General features: G+C 29.7%; 1 protein-coding gene across 1 annotated transcript in view; it reads right to left on the bottom strand.

The window, feature by feature from the left end:
* The window catches only part of Cmtr1 (Cap methyltransferase 1), a 105,267-nt gene that overhangs the window by 27,058 nt on the left and 60,461 nt on the right, over positions 1–17,748 (bottom strand). Inside the window, exons 9-13 of the mRNA XM_075367888.1 lie at positions 16,491–16,673; positions 13,969–14,162; positions 10,665–10,787; positions 7,405–7,627; positions 2,082–2,243 (exon numbers count right to left, since the gene is read on the bottom strand). Of these exons, the coding sequence (XP_075224003.1) occupies positions 2,082–2,243; positions 7,405–7,627; positions 10,665–10,787; positions 13,969–14,162; positions 16,491–16,673 (885 nt within the window). The remainder of the gene's footprint in view (positions 1–2,081; positions 2,244–7,404; positions 7,628–10,664; positions 10,788–13,968; positions 14,163–16,490; positions 16,674–17,748) is intronic.

The following is a 17,748-nucleotide window of genomic DNA, read 5'->3' as shown; positions in this document are numbered from 1 at the left end:
ATTATAAACTAAAACCCAAAATTCAAAGAGATAATAACATTTGAAAAATGTGATAATTCTGTAGAGAAATAGATAGACAGTACATCTGAGAGCACAACTGGATGTTATCATTTTGCACTGTAAAGAGTTAATAATAATAAAACCTTTAATGAGACTGATCTTATCGATCTTGTTAAAAAGCAACTTCCTAAAATCACAATCCAATAACAGTTTTTAATTAAGTGGTGGATTTTAATAATAAGGAATATTAATCAGAAATTACATTACCACCGAGCAAAAATAGCTAAGGAACATTAAATTTAATGAGATTAATTACTAAAAATACTTAACTGTAAATATTTCATTTTTTCATATAAATGTCACTTCATTTATGTCCGGGTTGAAAAATCCAGTAAGACACATGGCATTTCAATGCATGAGGTGTGGCCACCAGGGTGGGGACATTCATCTGAAAATCACCCCTTTTGTTTCCTAGATAAAGGTTGGTGACCAACATAGAAGCGCTCAAGTAACCAAAAATCTGTTACTTACAATGTCAGACAAATTTAAGGTGTAAGCCTTGAGTCAACCCACAAATTGCTGTTATGCAGTCAGGTATAATAGGCGCTAAGGTGGCCTACAGACTGTCCGCAAAAAAAGTGTGTGATAACCGGTTACAAGCACTTTAGTATCTATAAACCCATTACTGAAAATCCTAAACTCGTTTGTAACAACCAAGGATTGACAGTTATGAACAACACATGTAACATTATGGTACATACAGCGCCAGGTGGTCACCAGGTATTTAGCAAAGTGGCCAACACACCAGCTCCTAAGGTAAAATGACCAGATAAGTGTTTAGTCAGTCCACGTTCAATCTGTACTTTTACTTCTATCAATTAGAGAAGAACACACTGCTACAGAAAAAAACAAATAATATAGTAAGTGAAAAATAAAATTATACTTATGATAGTAAAAAAAAAAAATAAAAAATCATCAATGAATGATTAACCTAGTTTCCTCATTTTTTCATGCACACATGCACATACGCATACACTCAATGTAATTCAATACAAACAGCTATTGCAATCTAATAATAATCTAATGCAATGATGAATCTGGCCAACTTGCCTTAACATAATTCAATAACACTGATCTTATGCATGAGCAAAGCGATCCCTTAATTAAAACACGATTTCTATCGAGTAAAAAAAACAATTGTTAAGAAAAAACCAAAATGTTCATCAAATTTTATACAAGAGAGTTAGTTCCATTTTAAGAATTGTTTTTAATAATTAATTTTAAGTAATAAATTTAGCCTAATGGTAGAACTCATTTTTATTGGAGATGGCAATATATACTCTTTATATATATATATATGCAGACAAACAAAAATAAGATCAAAAAACAGTCCTGTATACACAATATACATAACAATTTGGGTTAAGAAGAATTAACTTTTTATAATTAATTTTTCATTATGTCATGATATTTCAGTAACAGAATTATGATGAATCAAAAACCAAAAAAAAGATTCAACTATTCTAATAGACTTCATAAACATATATTGTAGAGCTCTCTGATATAACATGATTCTATCGCAGACAAAGTCTCATTACATTTAAAAATCAAGCTTTCTAAAATATTTTTGAAAAGATGGTATAACATATAAAAGAGTGATAATATAAAAGAAAAAATATATATATAAGAGAGCACAGAGCATGAATTACATGCAAAACAAATTTTCTTTCTGTTAAGATATCTGTTTCAAGAAAACTTCAAACAAAACAGCATAATGTATAAGTTCATTGCAATGGCATAATTCACTGCAATGCGTCCAGTTAATCACAAAAAAATTTTCTAAATGAGGATTTAAAATGTTTTGGGTAAAATACTTACATAAAAGAGAATCTTAAACAAAACTGTATAAAAAACAGATTTATATAATTTGAAATCTTACCTATTTATAAACAAGTTAACTTGTTCTTACTTGTCATGCATCACAATGAAATATATATACACACATTTCAAAATATGAAATATTAATAAATTATGTAGTATATTTCAACACATACATGCATATAATTAATGTAAAGACCTACCTATGGAATATGCTCATAAGACGTTTTAATTCAAAATAATCATTGGCACGGAGGTTCATAGGGTAAGTAATGGGTGAACAGGAAGAACTGTAATTTCCAGCATTAACATGCACTTGCCAATTCTTGTGCAATGCTTTCGCATACAGCTTACATAATTGTACTCTGAAAAAAAAAAGTATATTTTCCTTCAACAATAACAAATATTATTATTATTATAAGAATTGGTGGCTGATGCTAATATTTATAGAGATGTGGTGCAATTTGTCCTGCATTAATTATAGATTTTTATTGTGTGCACCAGTTGATTCTCTTAAAAGTACATTTATAAGGAAAAATAGCAGTTGCTAGTAATGTGACAAGGAATAATGAAGTCACAGCAGGAAAACTGTTCTTAGAGTTAAGTTCTCTTAGAGATTTTGTGATATTCATAATTTTAACCTATTCTTTTTTCAGACAAATAAAAACCTTAATGAAGATAAACAGACTATGGACTCTTTCTCACCCAAACCTTTAACTAACTAAAATTGTTATCCCATTTATGAAAATAAAAAACTAGTTCATAAATAAACCGCTCTTTATCAAGCCCTCCATTTTTGAAATGAGTACAACATAATTATGATGATCATGATGTAAACATCTTGGTTCCCCTCCAAAACCCACAATTGATCACTGACTGGAAAAAGGAAACAAGTCTAAAATTTTGCAAAATTGTGAGATTTATCCACTGTGTACAAAAAGGAGACCAATTCAGTTTTAATGTTACTGCTGGCCAATGGAACATACGGTTGATATGAAGATTGGAATGACTACAGGACCTGAATTCCTTTTTTCAATTAACAGTATGTAAAGTAATGATCTCTGAGATATTTTCAGACATTATGCAATTGGTAATTTCATAATGTTTTGTAGGTTACTTTTCTATTCTATTACATTTACACAATTTGTAAATGATAACATGAACAAAAAAAATTTGGCTGAAATAAAAGTAGGTGAATTAGAATATATTTTTTATGCTGAATTTTAAAATGAAATCGGTTTTTCTTCATCACTCTCAGATTTTTAGTTATGACCCTTTAAAATACTAAGAAACTTCTTAAATAATAGAAAACAAATATAATAATAATAACAGATACAAATATAATTCCTCTTTATTTTGCAGACATTTATGTTTATCTTAATTTCTTTTTTCTTATTTTCCTTTTGTGTTCGGTGAAGTCTTGTCTTTTTATCATCAAGCAGTAATCATTCATCATAGATTCATCCCATCTGCCTTGATAATGTTGTTCCATCTGCAATATTTCTTGGTGGAACCTTTCTTCCTGTTCGTAGCTGATGTAACCGGAGTTTAAAGGAAAAAAGTCCAAATAGAATATAAAAAATGAATTTGCAATGACATTCTGCAACCTAAATTTTTGTAGTTCACCAAGAGTTCATCTAGAAGTTGATTGTGGTTTGCAGCTTTTATGTTTCCAAGAAAACTAGTAACAACAGCTTTCAATGACTTCCATGCTGCTAGTTCTTAAGGATTCAGTTTGCTGTCAAATATATTTTCACGAATTAATTTTCTTTTTTGTGGCCCGATGAACATTTCTTCTTTTAATTTGGCTTCGCTTAATAATGAAAAAACCTCAGCTAAATATTTAAAGCCATCTCTATTTAATGCTTTTACAAAATTCTTCATCAGGCCTAGTTTTACGGTCGTTATTTTTTCAGGTCAGCAATGATTCGCCATGAGCTTTCATCATACTCAATTTTTTTTTTTAATTTCTGACATACTTTCATACATTTCTTTCATTCCTACAGCATGTGATACCAGTATAGAAGAAAATTTATTTGAGTTGCGCAACAACACTGCCTTTTTTAAGATTCTTTTTGATGAGTAACAGCACTCATGAATAACATATTCAATGTCCAGTTCAGACATTAGCCCCCTAACATCATGGCAAGAACAAATTAAACCATCTCATCTAAAGTATTTCAGTAATTTTTGTTTCGATTTCTACATACAGAAATTTTAGTATGCTTGTTTGATGAATTCTATTCTTTAAGATATGAACCTAGGAGTTCTGCAATGTTTTTTCGACAAATACAAGGTTATAAATTAGGCTGCTCAGTTCTGCTTGTGTGATGAGGTGAGGTTCAGTATTTGATTGTTCTCGAATGTAAATAATATCTATTGAAGTTGAGGATTCATCGGTTGAGCCTTCTGGGGAATCAGAAATTTCTTTCCAAGAAGTTGGAGCGATCAGAATCTGTAAATCAACATGAAGTACTGGTCTCATAGCTGAACGTTTGGGTATGCGATACTGCTTTTATTGTTTGAATTGAAACCAGTACCATCATAATGGTTAGTAGGCTATCACCAAAGGCAAATGCTCTTTTCTTTCTTTTAACCACTGAGTTAGTTGTACTGGGTTATAACATAGCACTTGATGCATGCTACATGAGGAGTCCAGGATTTATGTTGGTCTCCCAAGGACAGTTAAAAATAATGTTTATAAACAGTTTTCAGCAGATTCAATACTGGTTTTTGTTGCGAAATTTTCATGATGAATTCTCCACAAACATAACAAAAACTCTTTGAAGAATTTTTACAAGACCAATTTTTATTCATTGTAAAATTAAAAATTTTTAATGAACAAAGTAAACTGAAATATTACAGAAATACTTAATTATAAAAATAAGTAAGTTTAAATTTATAAATACTTAATTACTTAAAATATTTCATAAAATTGATTCATTATGGAGGGCAATAAAACATGGTGCGCAGAACACACACACAAACTCAATAAATCTTGATGTTCAATAAAATAATACCAAAAGTTGTTCTGTCATAAAAATCTTTCACTAAATTTATGACATCACTTATGAAATAGTCTTTATAATATGTGTATGATAAAATATATTATAGTATGTGTATGATAAAACCACTACCACAAGTAAAGGAACACAATAAGTCACACCAAAAGCTGAACTCGCACTGAAGAAAATTTCATCACATTGAATTATTATTTGACTCACTGACAAGTCTATACATGTCTGGCTTGACATGAAATGATATCATTTGACTGTTATGTATAGAATATAGGTCTACAGCATGCATTACAATATAAATCAGATATGAATAAGCAAACATACAGATGTACTAACTTATTTGTATTGTCTGCTCCACAAATGATGGAACAAATAAATTTAAGAGGTTAAGAACGTTGCGTGATGGATTGTTTTGGAATACAAATTCAGATTCAGCATATAAAATACTATACAGAACATCTAGTTTTCAGTTCCAAATTTTATGTTGACCAGTATTAATGGTTTAAAGTATAACTGTGCGGTATTTTCATTTCAATCTAATAAGACTGAAATGTTTTCATCTGAAGTTGGTAGTAGTGAAAATACCTTCTAATAGTCAGGTAATAAGTTTACCAAAATGGAAAAAAGGTGTAAGAAACACATGTATATGAATAAGAGCTAAGAAGACTTGCTCTAATGAAAGGACTTGATTATGAACATATTAATTTTTTTCCAATGAAAACATCGCATTACAGCTACAAGGTTATAATTTATCTACATGCAACTCTTACTTTTAAATTTGTAATAAATATCCAAATTTGACTGACATGAAGTATGAATGTTATCTACATTACTACAAAAAAAAAAATGTTGGCTGTAGATTTGGTAGACTGTAAATTGACATTTTCTATAAGTGCAGAAAACTGGAATGGAAAATAAATTTTAACGTGTTGAATGATAATCCAACCGGTCGCTGTGACATAAATTATACATAAAAGAAAAGCAAATAAATTTTACGTTAAATAAGACGAAATTACTACATTAATAAGGTAAAATTATGCAACATTTTCAGTTACCTTTTTTATGAATTCAGGAAATGTTTCATTTACAAAAATATGGATGTATGTGTTCTGTGTGCATAATTTAGGAGCTAACACAGCCATGTTTTACACGTACATGAAGCTCATTGCTAATCGTAACCCGATCAAGTCTGTTCATTTTTGTTACACTAGACCATTTGTGGTCTATTACACTTACATGCTAATGTAAGTGTAATTTTTCAACCGAAAGGTTTGTTTTAATTATTGTACTGTAATATTGAATCTGCTATCGTTATTGTTGTTATATAACTAGATACAATTTTAATTTTTTTGAAAGCAATTTTAATAAAAATACTTCCAAATAAAATTAAATATGCGTTTTAACTGCTCTCATTTAAAATGTAAGTTTCAACTCAGAAATAAGGTAGGACAGGATGAAGGCTTTACCTAGCACTTCCTCATCTGGAATTAACAAATCAGTAGAAATGTTTCAATTTCAAAATACAGATATGTTGAATATGATTCTGTTAATCCTAAATATACGTAAAGGCTATTAAGTACACTAATGGTATTGTGAAAGATGTGTTTTGTTCAAAAGAATAATGAGGTTATAAGTTTACCACCTGAGGATTAAACTGCTTATCAGTATAGAGATTTTATAACAAAATTTTACAACATTCACAAATACCACTGAAAACAATGACGACCGATTTTCTTTATAGTACCACTTTATATGTTGCTAATTACTTAAGTAAAATGTAATTGTAAAAATTAGTGTAATCAAATATTTTTAGAAATAAAGTTTATTTTACATTTATATTAGTTTCTATCTTTAATCTTATTAATCATCACAAAACAGTAAACATTATAAAATTAAATTAAATGGAAAAGGGGAATCAGTCTATGAAATTAAAATCACAACTGCCAGATTAATTAAGTTTTAGGGTCTTAATTTAGTGCTTGGACAATTCCTACTTATGTACAACAAGAAGGAAATCAAATTTTTTTTTTTTTGAAACAGGGTATAGTGGATCTGATGAGCCTTTTAATTAGAAAAAATTAATAACTAAAATACTATCTACATATATAAATTATGCTTTTGTGTAGATATTTAATATTAATATGATCTTAACATGTCTGTAATGAAGTCTGTTCTATTTGGTATAAGATAAGAGCAAAACCAGTTTTAATAAAAATTGTGAAATTAATGTGATGTTAATTTGGATGATTGAAATATGTTCTGGATTTTTAAGCATGAAATATTTAGAGGAACACATTACCCTATCTAACAATTTTCAAATGTTTCTCCTGTTTAGGTTGTAAAAATTGCACTTTGTAACTATCTGATGCAACAAACTATTTCTGGAAAATTTTTTTACGCTTCTATGAGCGATGATAGCAGTTAACAAGCGGGTGAAACTGAGTTCTCCTGCTAGTAAACTACTGTAAACATGGTATAAAGTTATAAGTAAAATAATTTAATCTAATACCTAGTGGCGTAACTTCGATGCATTATATTCTTCTTTCCGAGTTGAAAAGCATCAATTATATGAAAAAACTTATCTCTTGTTTGTGATCTGTAGGAACCCTTAACTTCTTCAACAATTTCACCGTAAACTAAAGTACCAGGACTCAAATCTAATTTTACTTTTGAATCTAAATTTGTCCAACCTTTGCCATTCTTTCTTAACATCAACACTCTATTTTTACAACCTGAAAAATACGACACAAATAATTTAAAACACAATCAGAAAGATGACAATGATAACAGTCTGAGTTTTTTACCAATCATTCTTTGGAAAAGTAACTTCTATGTTTTGTGTATGCTATAATAATCAAAATCATACTACACAACATACATATAGTACATACAGAATTTATACTCAACATCGTACAGAGTGACAATTGTTTGACCACAGTATTCTGAAAAACAAAATCAGAAACAAATAAATATACATGTGTAACCGATTCACATTTTATAGAATAAAATTAGGTCCCATTCTCAGTTGAATAAATTGGTTTTTGTACGGTTTCACACTTTTTGTGAATTGTGGACATGAACTTTGCTGCCTATGATCTTTCAAAAATCAGATCGGTTAAGAAATTCTTTTCAGAAAAGAAAAGAATTTGCATTCTAACCCAGAAAGGATCTTACTGTAGATGAAAGGATTTGTTCATTCTGAGATTGTATGTTTAATGCAACAATCTGATGTGGAACCACATGACTTCCTTGTACACCTATTAAATTACATGCGTGCATTTTTAAAAGTACATAAAATTTTATTTCACTAATAACTTCTGATATTTTTTCATATTTTTTTATTATTATTGAATTATTTATTGTAAAAAATATTTTACAATCCGAGGTTAATAATTATTAGTAGATCAATATATTTAAATTAAAAGAGAAAAAATTTAAAAAAAAGGAAATGAAGTTGGATTCAAACTGATGTGTCTTCCTCTTGTAAGATTCGAATATTTTATTTGGGCTCCCCATGAGGGCTTATTAATGCAGTTAAGAAAAAGTCCAAATTTCAATTTTTTTGGATTATGGGCTTTTTTGGACAATTTTGGTTCAGTCGATTGCAATAAAAAGGGGAGGTACAAAACTAGATGTTATGACAGTCCCACGTCCAAAATTTCAACATTCTACGGCTTATCGTTTTTGAGTTATGAGTACATAAATACGTATGTACAGACGTCAAGTCAAAACTAGTCTAAACGGATTCAGGGATGGCCAAAACGGATATTTCCATTGAAATCTGAAATTTTTGCAATTACAATACTTCCTTGTATGAAGTACAAGGAAGTAAAAAGAACAGAAAAGTACAATATCAAATTCTATAATGTAAATTTCATCTCTATGCTTTAAGACAGGGTCTAAAAGCATAGAGATGAAATTTATTCAGTATAACATCAGACTTTTGATAATTCTGTCAAAGTTCTTTCTAGGGTTTTGCAGTAACTTGTATAGGGTCAAATGTTACATAGATAGATTGATTCTATATTATCCAATAATTTATGATTGGTTGTTAAAAATTGGTTAATCTCAATACTGCAGAAAGGTGAATGTTCATTTTGACAGAACACAACTTTTCTCAATGCTCTTGAGAGCTGTTGTGAATGATCACTTAGTATAAGGCTTGAGAAATCTGAATAAAAGTTTCAATTGGCACTGTTTATTCTCAATTCGCCAAAACAAAGATAGTGGGTCATGAAGGAACAGAGCTTAACCAAAGACAGCCTGGTTCTTCAAGTGTAAATCTTCACTGAAAGACTGCCAACCATAGCAAATAAGGCAAACGGTGCAAAAAAGTGCAAAGTTTGCTTTGAGAAAGGGAAGGCTTAAGGTAATTAAGTATGGAAGAAAACGATAAAATATTAATGCAAACCTTATGAGGCTAACTAATTCACCCGTGCTTTATTTCACGAATATAGATGAAAAATAGCTTGAAGCTATATTGTTGTACTGACAAGATATTAATAAAATGATCTTTATTGAATGTACCTCTCGTACTATATTATGCCCTTTTAAATTTGCCTGTCTCTATACACTTTCAAAATTTATAAAAATTACAAGACAACTATATTTAGGCAGGTTTTTATTTTTACACTGTTGTTATAATATAAATATTTCCTTTAGATTTTATCTGACAAAAGAAAAACATTTATAATATTATTTCAAATTTAAAAAAAATTTTACAGCTGTTTTCAAGTTATAACTTAGGCAAGAAATTTTATGAAGGATTTTGGATGTTTCATTTCTTCAACACTCTTAATGTAAATGAAATTATGGTTTGGAGAATAAGATGTGTTTGGGAGGTTGCAAATCTAAACTGGGGGTTGGCTGACCATTTCTCCTCAGTTAATTCAACTAAGTCCTCATCGTACAACGTTACAAAGCTGCATTTCACTATTACAAAGTTTGAAATATATAGTGCATTAAAAAAGTAACTATATGTCTATATAAACACACAATTAAATGTTGAGAGACTGTATTACATACAATGCAAATAATGTTTCATGCAAAGGTTGGGAATTCTGCATTGTGCGTAGTTTGGTTCTAAAAGCCAGTCAGGCTGCAGACTATGAAATGAAAAGGTGTGTCTGGTTCTTTATTACTCATCGTGTTTGTCACCTTTGAAAGATTGTGATCATGCATACATTTGTACATAACTGACCGAATACAAATAACTAAGATATCAAACACTTGCCTTTCTGAGAAACTTAAAAATTGTGTTCAATTTACAAACAATTTTATAAAATTAATATTTATTAAAATTGTTAATACAATTTATATTAAACTGAGAAATAATAGTATTTTTTATCACATGATTTGTAATAAATAAATATATAAACTTAAATTTTCACAAGCAGTTTTTTATTACAAAAAAAGACCTTCCCATGAATTAATTACAATAAAAAAGAAATAAAAAAACTATATTACAGTTAGCTTAATTTTGTTTTTCTTCCATACTCTATTTTAAGCCTTTTTTAACATACCATGTTTCCACCTGTGTCAAAAGTAAAATATTGAAAAAGTGGAAATATATTTTTGACATGAATATCATCATGTTTTCCCCTTGCAGTATATTACATGCTAACTGTAGTTGCCAAGAATAATAACTAATATAAATTGGTAAACAGCACAGTACTATTTAGAAATTATTTAGGCACCTTACGCATAAAAACAGACCCCTTAGAATTAAATTAGAATGACAAAATTAGATGTCTGACATTATATAATTACCTATATAGAAGTGGCATTCATTATGATTGCCAACTGGAATGCATGTCCAATCTAATATTGATGGAAATAATACTTTAAGTTGTTCCTCAGAAGTAATTTCCTCTCCTGCTTCAGTAGCAAAATCTAAAAAAAGTAATTAATTATAAAGCTCTGAATGAACATTATGTTATATATAATACCTTAAGGATTTTAATGTTGAAATAAAAAATAACAGGACTCAGCTTTTCTTATATATTTTACTATTTATTTATTTATTTTTATTATACTTTTTTTTTACTATAAGCAATCTCCATAAATAAATAAGTAAAATGACATTATATGGGAATAATTAAGCACAAAATTGAGCTTTGCTAAAACTTTGACAGTTTTACAAGTCATTATATTAACTTTATGGTTACTTCTTTTGATAAAATAAATAAATAAACAAAAACAACCAACAAACAAGGATATAAAGTTAATAATTACTTTCAGCTTCAATATTTAGGAAGGATTAAATTTGTTGGTGGATGAAAATTTCAGCACAGTTTAGCAACACTTTTGCTAGCTTTTGAGTGTAATTAATTTCTAACATTTTTGAATGTTTACAATGTATTTTTTTTAAATGGGTAAATGATGTAAAAAATTATTACCTATAAACCAAAAAATTAATGTAGTTAACACAAGATTAAGGAGGATTACTTGCATTAGATTCAAACATTTAAATATTACACTACTTGTAATATTTAAACATTGCAATATTTAAATATTACATCATTCCAGTACAGGATAGCAGAATTTGGGTATTTGTCCATAGAAACTTCAAAATTTATAAAAAGTAATATTTTCAACAAATTCAAAATTTACAAATCATAAAAAATAGTTTATTTTGATGTAATTATACAGGGTGAGCAACATAAAACTAAACCCATAACGTAACAGTTGCACAATCAGTAGGTTATGTTAAAATGAAAGTTTATGAATGATACGGATAAATTAAATAAGAGAAACATAAAACGTAAGTTAAATGTTGCATTTACTTACCTTATTGTTACAAAAGATGTTCAAAATGACCACCCTGGGCATCGATGTACTTTTGTGCTGAACTGATCATATTGAGGGTCATCTGATGCAAAATGCTGTTGAAGATTGTGTTGATTTCTCGTGAATGTTCATCAATACTCTTCAGTTCATCAATATTGTGGAGATTAGATGCATAAACTTTCTCCTTTACGTAGCCCCAAAGGCAAAAATCACAAGTACAGTTCTGGGGAACGTGGAGGCCACCATCCTCTGCTGATAGCTTGTCCATTTGTAAAAGTTGCATGAATGCGATTCAGTTGAGACATTTGATATGCGACACGTTTTTCCGTCTTTTTGAAAGAAGCTTCATCTTCATCATCAGTTAATTGCGCATAAAATTCTTTGAAAAATGTCAGATAAACTTGTGTATTGACAGTCTGGTCAAAAAATATTGGTCCCACGATACAATTACCGGAAACGGCACACTAAACAGCAATAAATGAAATTACACGTATATCTGTCCACCAACAATATTTTTGGGAAGCCAGTTACAATAATCAAGTCATTTCAGTTTGTCTGTCTCCTTCAGTTGTTGCACAATTGTTACGCGGTACAGTTTCAATTTTAATTCATGAAGAATTTTACAAGATGTGCATTTAACACCACATCGTTGGGATAACTTGCATAGTGATTTTTTTGGACTGGCAATAATTCTCCCTTCAATGTCAGCAATGGACTGTGGAGTTCTAATGGAAGGTTGCCTATCTCATTTTTCATTTGAAACTGAACCTGTTGTATGCCATTTTTTAACTAAATTGTGTATGCTACTCTTTGCTGGCAAATTTTTTCGCATTTGGAAATTTTTCTACGAATACCTGACGTTATTTTTCAAAGGATCCAGAACAAATATAGGCCTCAACTATCAACTGTAGCTATCCTATCCTGGATTGAATAGGAGATTTTACACAAACACATAACTGAGCTCACAATACTGCACTAACACGTAACCACCTGACACAGCAGCAGCAAAAATCAGTAGTAACATATACATCCACTAGTTGTGCGACAGTCTCTCATAAACAGTGATGAGTAGCGGTTTCATTATGGGTTCAGTTTTATGTTACCTGTATAATTAAATACCAACTGAAGATGCAGGATTCTGCAAAAATCAATTCTTGGAATTAATATACTAAGTTTAACAAATATAATATTTAATGTGTTCCGATAGTTTAAATTTCATTTAATGTATATTCATGTTTTAAATGTGTATCTATATATATATATATATATAAACATACACAACACGACAAGGTGTGTTCAAAAAGTAACAAGAATTTTTTTTTTGGAAAGAATTTTATTTATTTGTCTATCATTGTTATATCCTACAAAATAGTCCCCAATAGATATACACTTATGCCAGTGCCATTCCAATCCCCAAAACACTTCTGGAACTCGATCTTAGGAATAGTGTTTTGCTCTTTCAGCAATTCGTTTTTAATCTCATCTATGCTTATAAAATGACAGCCCTTTAAGGTTCTCTTTATTTTTAGGAATACAAAAAAGTCACATGGGGCTATTATGTTTGGTGAATATGACGGCTGGAGTATCATTACAGTGTTGTTTTTGGCTAAAAATTGATGAACAAGCAATGAAGTGTTAGCAGACGCATCATCGTGGGCATTGGCCATGAATTGTTTCGCAATAAATCTGGGTGTATTTTCAGATCGCTTCACGCAAACGGCGTTGAACTTGTAGGTAATACTCCTTATTGATAGTTTGACCTTGTGGCATGAATCATGATGCACTATGCCATTAAAATTGAAGAACACAGTGAACATAACCTTCACATTCGACCGTACTTGTCGAGCTTTTTTCGGCCTTGGTGATCCAGAATGCCTTCACTGGGACGATTGAGCCTTAGTTTCAATATCATATCCGTAAACCACGTGTTGTCCTTTTCACAACTGACAACAGACTAAACATTCAATATAGCTAAAAATGTACAGATACGTTTCAGACATGTTTACCAATATAACAAAAAAATTCCAAGAATCTGACTAATACAACCCACAAAATTTCAAAATTCTTGTTACTTTTTAAATACACCTCGTATATAAAATAATTGTGAGCTAAGTACAAGTGTATCAGACTAAAATAAAACCTTGGAAGGCTTTATTTATCTGTCAATACTAAATATATTTCAACCAATTAGTTATGTATATGGAGTATTATAATCTGAAGTCTTATTTAAAAAAAAAAAAATTTATTGTAAAATATTAATTTAATGATGATTAACAATATTTACCGTAACTACTCCTTTTTAGAATCTGGGCTGCCATAGCTTCAGCTGATGTACTATCAGGTCTTCTGGCAGTTGAAGGTACACCCCAATAGTCAAGGCATTTCTGACGAAGTTCATTTTGTTTAGTTTCTTCTAATTTAGTATCTCTACAGAAAGCAATTACTTTTTTAAGATGTACTAATTGTCTTCTTCCAAGTCTATAATATAAAAAATAATAATTAGCCGTTTTTAGTGATGTTCAAGGAAGTTTTTAAAGTAAAATAAGAAAGCTTATTTGTTCATAACTTAACGTGTTCATAACGGAAAATGTGTGATCATACAGTATGTGTCATAGAAAATCCGCGGCCTTTAAAGTAGGTTGGTAACATTGACAGCTTAAGTTAAAAGCTTTATTTAAAATAATGGATACTTGCACAAAAATCTGATTTTAGTGAAAATACTATGCATGTGTGGTGAAAAGATTTTTTTAAACGGCAATACACTATTAATAGTTTCTTAAAAATTGGAACAGCTATTAGTTTATAGTGTTATATATTTCAGCTGAAATATGTTATAACTTTTGATCAACAGCTTCTGCAATGAAAAAAAAAACATCAGATGCATTCTAAGAACCCCACCAAATATTGAGACCATGATACAGACAATAAGAAGCCTCAGTGTTCAACCAGAATGCATCGAACACTCCTTTTTGTTTATCTCACAGCAGTAACAAAGAATCAAAATTCCATCTCTGTAAGTATAAAATGGTAATGGTGAACAGCTAAATGAATATGATAAAACCAAATTGCTTATTAATAATCAGAAAACTTGACTTACTGACCCATGAAATAGTCCTGTTAATAAACAATCAAACTTTGTTTTTTATTTATCAGGTACAAATAAAGTTTTCAATATTGGTCGATTCAAATTTGTAGCAGTTTCATATACATCTGCTTCACAGTTCATATGTAACTGTATCAAACACTGTAGTAATTCTACACAATACAAACATCACTTTTTCTGGGTTTCTTATCATGCTAGAATCCCAGATAAGAAATGAGGTGATGTTGCTGTTACGAAAGCTTACATTTGGGTAAACATCACAGAGTGTAGCCACCCTTATTACAGCTTTATGAAACACTGACAATTTAGTACGGATATTGGTTAGTCATTAATAATAAGCTGTGAGACATTAAGGTTACCATACCATCATGGAAATTGTTGCTATCTATCAGTACCATACAGAAATTATCTTTTGCTGATTGCATTCAGATATATCAGATTAATGTCCAAATTTCTCATGAAATCTGCTGATATTCCAATAATCTTCCAAGATAATTCAAATGTAGTAAGACCTGATAACTCACATTTTTCATGACTTAATATGCAATTTGGCTTTGTGGTAGAAATTCAAACCAGGACAGAGAATTGACAAAATCATTGGTGATGATGTAGCCAAAACTGATTAACTTTTTAAAAATGTACAAAAAATCTTTTTTTAAACTGCGGGCTTCTGACAGAACCTGAATATGTCTTGTAATTTTTTATAGCTTTCAGAAAAATACAGATCATACAGCAAATTAACAAAATCTATAAAGACAAATACAATAACCAAGCAGTGTATGAATTAAATCACAGTGACTGTAATAAATACAAAAAGGATTGGATTTACTACATTCACCCACACCAGACATACAAATAACCCAGACAGATATTAGTGTATATATTAAGCTCTACAATCAAATGGTTGACACGAGTCATGATTCATTTCCATAAAAAACAAAACCATTTTACAGAATAGCAACTCATGGCAGGCTTATAGAAAAAATTAAAAGAGAAGTGGTTTCTTATGAACGTTTTACTGAGCCAACTATTCTGCTTTGTATCAGCAGGTGAGGTCCTCCAAAATGATATTCAATTGTTATTACTCTTACAAAAAGCAACTTTGATGATCGGTACCCTTGTACCACCAGTTTTAACATGTGTCACAGCTGTAGGAAACAAACATTAATGTAACCACTTTTAATGTGAAGCAATGGGTCACACATTCCGTTTTAGTACAGTAGGGGAAATAGATAACAGAGAACACTATCTTGCATCAATCATTGCCAATCGTCTCATAAAAACAGAGTGCATATTAACCACAGTATCTAAATTTTACAATATTAAAATGAAGATATCAACTCACATGAACAATTTAGAAATTAGAAAAATGTTAAGTTTAACAAAAAAACATAATAAACTAACAAAATTGATTAGATACACTATTACTTAACTATGTTCTAAAGGGGTTTTCTAACTACTTTAAGATAGACTCTATTAACTGTTTCACTACTAAATCTTTAACAGTGAAAAAGACACTGAAAAATTTCCATGTCATTTTGAAACGGGTCAATAATAATTTTTAATATTTTAAAATCTGTTATGTATGTTTTATAATGCTGATTACTTAAAGTAAAAGAAAAAACACAAGCAAACATTTTAATGAAATTAAAATTCATTTTAAGGAATTTAATGAAATTATTTAAATAAAAATGAATAATTACCTGTTATTGGAGTTTAAAATATAGTCAAAGAAGTCTACATCACTAGACATTTCTGTCATTGGTACACATTCAACAATATCTCTATTACTATTTGATCCTAAATTGTTAAAATGTAAATTTAAGTCAAACATGTAAGATCGAATAGCATCACAATCACTTCTTTTATATTTACAGATTATATATCTGTAACAAAACATAAAAAACAGGCTAATAATAAAACTGATAAATTGTAGTTAAATCATAGATGACCAAGAAAAAGAAAAATAGTCAATAAATTTAAATAAGGAGAAATTATCACTTACAATTTAGATAAAAAACGTACATGGAACAACAGAGTCAACAAATCCACAAAAACTCACCAAAAATATATACAATAAAAAATGTCTCTCCGTAGTTATGACACTGAAAACATTACAAAACTGTGATCCAACTGGAAATAATATATGAAGTGAAACTCTGTTTAAAACAACTTCACAGTTATAAACAGAATCCTGAAAATTGGAGAAAAGGATAGCACGTACGTGCATTAATAAAAAATATCAGGAAGATGGACACTAGAGAATTTTCTCCAGTGAAGCAGTGTATAAAGAATTAGAACCTGTAACCAGAAGGATAAGAAAAAAATCAGAACACCTGGGGAACAGATTGTCAAGACGATATAGAAAAACTCTGATAGTAAATGCAACATAAAATGGATCACAGAAATTAAGGAAGATTTGAAAAAACTTGAAATAACAATAAAAGATTTAAAATAAAAAAACAGATGAAATTAAGAAACTGAAAAAGAAACAAACTATATTACAACCAAGAATGGAAAGGCAACACGAAAGAAGGGTGATTTCAGAGAGTGAAAAAAAGGCAAGGTCTGAAAGGATGAAGAAATATTGGAAGAATAGTAGACTAAAAAATCCTTCCTATAATTGAATAAAGTGGTTCTACTTTAGCCAAAAAGCAAAAAAAAAAGTTTTTTAAACTGTAATAACACATGATCCTACTAGTGTAATGGCCAGACATTCCTACTAGTGTAATGGTGATCTGACATATTCATTCATTCCTAGTTCCTAGCTTGGATCGAGATTTCTAACATTTAACAATAATTCTGGATAACTATAAAATTTCATGCGCTGATAGTAAACTTGCAAACTGGATTTCCTACAAAATGATCATCTGAACTTCTCATATTTTAACAAAGATACATGCTCTGTATAAAAGGTTCCAGTACTGAGACTATAAAAAAAGGAACTAGTAGTGCAATTTT

This window comes from Lycorma delicatula, chromosome 6 (assembly GCF_047948215.1).
Source record: "Lycorma delicatula isolate Av1 chromosome 6, ASM4794821v1, whole genome shotgun sequence".
In the NCBI taxonomy this organism is placed as follows: domain Eukaryota; kingdom Metazoa; phylum Arthropoda; class Insecta; order Hemiptera; family Fulgoridae; genus Lycorma; species Lycorma delicatula.
This window is presented reverse-complemented; position numbering and strand designations above follow the sequence as displayed.